Source organism: Elephantulus edwardii, unplaced genomic scaffold (genome assembly GCF_000299155.1).
Source record: "Elephantulus edwardii isolate Elephantulus edwardi_28Jun2011 unplaced genomic scaffold, EleEdw1.0 scaffold00274, whole genome shotgun sequence".
NCBI lineage: Eukaryota > Metazoa > Chordata > Mammalia > Macroscelidea > Macroscelididae > Elephantulus > Elephantulus edwardii.
Window position 1 is genome coordinate 2109109 of NW_006400024.1, and position 5399 is coordinate 2114507.

At 47.5% G+C, this 5399-nt stretch overlaps 1 protein-coding gene across 1 annotated transcript in view; it reads left to right on the top strand.

The window, feature by feature from the left end:
- MARCH6 (membrane-associated ring finger (C3HC4) 6, E3 ubiquitin protein ligase) overlaps positions 1-5399 on the top strand; it is a 107050-nt gene that overhangs the window by 80042 nt on the left and 21609 nt on the right. Inside the window, 1 exon segment of the mRNA XM_006900167.1 lies at positions 1081-1150. Coding sequence (XP_006900229.1) covers positions 1081-1150 — 70 coding nt within the window.

The following is a 5399-nucleotide window of genomic DNA, read 5'->3' on the forward strand; positions in this document are numbered from 1 at the left end:
CACGGTGACCACGTGGGACACTCAGACCACATGCACCCACAGTGACCATGCAGGACACAGTCCACACGGTGACCACGCGGCACACTCAGACCACACGGTGACCACGCAGGACACTCAGACCACATGGTGACCACGTGGGACTCTCAGACCCCACGCCCAGTTACAGTCTGCTCCTGTCTCCAGACCTTGGGGTTAGCAGACGGGGCCCCTGGAGGGACCCCTGCTCCTCTGGATGCCAGTGTGGCTGTCCAACCTCTGAGCTAGGGCTGTCAGACCTGAGCCCTTGGTCTGCAGTCCCCGTGTCCTCTGAGCTGAGAGTTCTAGGCCCTGAGCCCTTGGACCTCAGTCCCCGTGTCCTCTGAGCTGAGGGCTGAAGGACCCGAACCCTTGGCCTCAGTCCCGGTGGCATAGTCACAGCCATCGACTTGTGGGCTCAGAAGCAGGACCTATCACTGGGACCCACTGCACCAGTCTCTGTAGATGTGGACATCACAAGGCCTCGCGCGCCACAGTGACCACACTGCCCACTTGGTGCTCATGACCTTCAGCCATTGTGTGGAGGTGGGAGGAGCAGCCCAAGCCCAGTGCGGGCCTCTAAGTCTGTTGAGTCTGTATGTCATGTTTTCAAGACCTTGGGAGGGGGTCACTACATTTGTAACCTTCAAATTAAATTCAGTCTAAGTTTCATGTTAAGGTACAGAGAGAGAGAGAAATATTTTTGTTCTTTCCAGAAGTACCAGATTTTACGAAAGCGTATGCTTACTTTACTGTTAGCTTTCATTGTATGTAGTTTTACCTAAAATTAACTTAAAATACTTTCTTATGTGTCTGGAAAAGGAGCCTTGGGCCCTCATGTGTCCCACGCAGGGCTGCTGGCCACAGGGCCAGGCCACGTGCACCCGCAACTCCCAGGAGCAGCTTCTCAGTGTCCTCCTGCAAAGATTCACAGCTCAGAAACCCAGGGGCAGTGAGCGTGTCTGTGGGGCGTGGCGGGGAGGGATGCCGGCCCAGGACTTGGCCGTGGGGGGACCGTCCAGGTGCTGAGGCCGTGGACCCTTCACAGCTCTCCTTCCCTCGTAGATCTTCCTGTTGATTGTGTTCATGTGCGTCACATTGCTCATCGCCAGCCTCATCTGCCTCACTCTCCCAGGTAAGAGCCGCCACGGCCACTGTGGTCGCCACGGCCGGGTAAGAGCTCGCCACAGCCACTGTGGGCACCACGGCCGGGTAAGAGCTCGCCACAGCCACTGTGGGCGCCACGGCCACTGTGGGCACCATGGCCGGGTAAGAGCGCACCACGGCTGATGTGGGCACCACGGCCGGGTAAGAGCGCGCCACGGCCACTGTGGGCACCACGGCCGGGTAAGAGCGCACCACGGCCGGGTAAGAGCGCGCCACGGCTGGTGTGGGCACCATGGCCGGGTAAGAGCTCGCCACGGCTGGTGTGGGCACCACGGCCGGGTAAGAGCTCGCCACGGCTGGTGTGGGCGCCACAGCTGGTGTTGGCACCGCGGCCGGAGTGGGCATCATGGCTGGGAACCTCAGACCGTGAGCCCCTCAGCCTAGTGAGTACTGTGGCCAGAAGGGCCCTCCTGAGCCCAGCTGCCAGTGAGCTCTGGTTTACATTCATTCACTCTCTGGGCTCGGATAGAATGTGGGGACGGGGTGTCCCTCTAGGCCTCCATCACATGGGTCTCAGTTATCTATACTGGGGAGAAGAGGACATTGTCGAGACTTAATTCAGGTCCATTTGTGGAAGTGAATGCTGTGGTCAGTCCTCGTCACGGCCACTGTCTTAGCGGATAGCTTGACATAATGTTTGTTTCGTCACTGAGCTGGCTTTCTGGTCACTCACAGAAAGTTAGCTACGAGTGACCATGACCTTCTTGTCAGGCCACGGCCTGGTCACACAGGTCCCCTCCACTACATGCCGTCGGCATGCGTTAATGATAACTGGTGACTGGAATGCAAAAGTGGGAAACAGTGTAGAAGGAAACAGTGTATTTGGAAAATACGGGCTTGGTGATAGAAGTGAGGCTGGAAATAGAATCATTGAATGTTGTATTTACAATGATTTTTTTCATTGTAAATACCTTTTAAAAAGACAGAACAATGACTTTACACGTGGATCTCACCTGATGGCCTTCACAGGAATCAGACTGATTGCATTTGTGGAAGAAATCGTTGGAGAAGCTCAATATTGCCAGTCAAAAGTAGGCCGGGGCAGACTGTGGGTCACATCATCAATTAGTCATAAACAAGTTCAAATTGAGTCCAAAAAAAATTTAAATAGGACCACAGGAACCAAGATACGATCTTGAATCAATTCCATCTGAATTTCATGGTCATCTTAAAAATAGGTTTGAGGCATTAAAACACCAGTGATCAAATATATGATGAGTTGTGGGATGATACCAAGGATATTATCCATGATGAAAGCAAAAGATCACTACAAAAACAGAGGAGAAAGGAAAAAAACTAAATGGATATAAGAAAAGACTCTAAAGATTGCACTGGAATCAGGAAGCCAGATCTAAAGGAAAATATGTCAAAGTGAACGAGCTGAACAGAAGATTTCAAAGGGCAGCTCTGGAGGACTAAGCAGAATGTTTCTAATGAAACATGCAGAATGCTGGAATTGGAGAATAGCAAGAGAAGAACTCACTCTACATTTCTCAAGAAGAGAACTGAAAAAACAAATTTAAGACTTGTGTTGCAACATTGAAAGATATTGTGGATAATATTGATCTTGGCAGAAAGCAGAGAGTACCAGAAGAATGACCATCTGTGTTTCATTGACTATGCAAAGGCATTTGCCTGTGCGGATCACAACAAATTGTGGCTAACCTTGAGCAAAATGGGAATCCCAGAACACTTGATTGTGCTTCTGCGAAACCTATTCTTGGAATAAGAAGCAGTCCTCAGAACAGAGCAAGGAAACACTACATGGTTCAAAATCAGGAAATACATCCTGTCTCCATACCTTTTCATTCTATATGCAGAACAGATGATTCGGATAGGAGGGCTTTATGAGGAGGAATGTGGCATGAAGATTGGAGAAAGACTCATCAACAACCTACGATATTCAGATGACACAACCACACTTGCTGAAACTGAAGACCTGAAGCACTTGCTGCAGAAGGTCAAGGACTGTAGTCTTCAATATGGATTGAAGCTCAACATCAAGAAGACAGAGATTCTCACCCCTGGGCCAATTGGCAGCACCATAATAGATGGAGAAGAGATTGAGGTTGTTAATAATTACAGCTTGCTCGGCTCTGCAATCAACACTCTTAATACCAGCAGTCAGGAAATCAAAAGATGAATTGCATTGGGAAAATCTGCTGTCATGGACCTCTCCAGAGTGCTTAAAAGCAATGCATACCCATGTTTATTGCGGCTTCGTTCACAATAGCAAGGAGCTGGAAACAACCTAAGTTCCCATCAACAAACGAATAGATAGAGAAGCTCTGGTACATTCACACAATAGAATACTACGCTGCATTGAAAAACAAGGAACTCATGCAATATGGGTGACCCTGGAGGACACTATGTTGAGTGAAGTATCTCAGTCACAAAAGGACAAATACTGCATGGTGCCACTGTTGTAAAAACAGGACTTACCTCGGGGTTGGGAAAGACTGAGAAAGATGGGTTCAATAATGTATACTGCATTGAAACAGATGAGGGAGAAAACTCTTTAAAAGGGATATGTTATTAGGTATTTTTGTTATGACAGGAGTCCAGAGTGAAGGCTGCATAGTGCAGTGGACCTGGGGGGAGGGATTGTAAAACAATGAAAGAATTTTTCATATACTTTTCCAAGAGGGTAATGTCCTGGGGGGAGGATTGGGAGGGGAGAAAAGTTTAACAATGAATGAATGGAAATCCCAAGTCTCTGCAAATTTTCATTGAAATTAATAATAATTTTTTTAAAAAATAATAATAATAATAAAACAACGATGTCAGTGTAGAGACGAAGGTACACCTGATCCAGGCATGGTCTTCACAATTACTTGCTGTGCATCAGAGCTAGATGGTGACTAAGAAGGACAGAAGGAGAATCGATGCCTTCGAGCTGTGCTGCTGGAGAAGATATTGAACATACCATGGACTGCCAAGAACACATATAGGTCTGTCTTGGAGTTTCTCCTTGAAGACTAGGATTTGGAAGCTCCGTCTCACATACTTTGGACATGTGTCCAGGAGGGACTGGTCCTTGGAGAAGGACATTATGCTCAGAAGGGTGGACGGACAGTACAGAAGAGAAAAACAATGGATGAGATGGATTGATACAGTATCTGGGGCGATGGGGGTTGGTGTGTCAGAATCAGTGAGACTGGCTCAGGATAGGGAAGGGTTCAGAGCTGCTGTACACAGGGTCGCTATGCCATGCAGACAATTCAATGACACATGATACCAACACACTATATTGGGGTTTTTTATTTAAGTCTCTTGTTGAGAGTCAGTAAGATCTGATGTAAGGCCTTTGTATCTAAAAGTCGGTTGTTATTATATTTTGAAGAAACGTTCTTCTAAGCGGTACAGCATTCTTGTATCAATATACTGTACTGAGGTAACCTGGGGTTGCTGTGATGGTGAACCTTGTGCCATTGTGGTGTCAAATACCTTAACAGTTACCCATGGTGGACAGTGTTTGGTGGAGCTCCCAGTATAAAGACAGGTTTGGAAGCAGGAGTGACATCCACTTCCTAAACCACATTCCTCTGGGAACTCCATGAACTTGGAGAAACAATGATAGTTATAGAAAGGCTTCAGCTCTTCTGCTCATAGGATCACTGGGAGTCATGCTTGATTCGACAGCAAACAGCAGCAGCAGCATGGGCGATGCATTGAATGATCCAGAAGGCACCAAATGAAGATGGAGGGAATACAGAGTCACTGTACCAAAAGGACTCAATGACACTGAAAAATTTCAGGAATTACCCTATGAACAGGAGCCAGTGGTAATGAAGGAGGAAGTGGAGGCTACGTTGAAGGCATTGGCAAAAAATAAGGCCCCAGGAATCCATGGGATACCAGTTGACTTGTTTCAGTTCACGGATGCAGCCTTGGATGCGCTCACCAGTCTACCAGGAAATTTGGAGGACAGCTGTCTGACAAACGGATTGGAAGAGGTCCATATTTGTTCCCATTCCCAAGAAAGGTGATCCAACTGAATGTGGAAATTTTCAAACTATCATTGATACCACTTGCAAACAAATAACTGCTAAAGAGCATTCAAAAACAGCTGGAATAGTGCATAGATACAGAACTGCCAGAAGTTCAAGCGGGATTTAGAAGAGGCCGTGTCGCCACCATTGCAGATGTCACATGGATCCTGTCTGATAGTAAGGAGTAGCAGAAGAATGTCTTTTTGTGCCTTATTGACTGTTCAA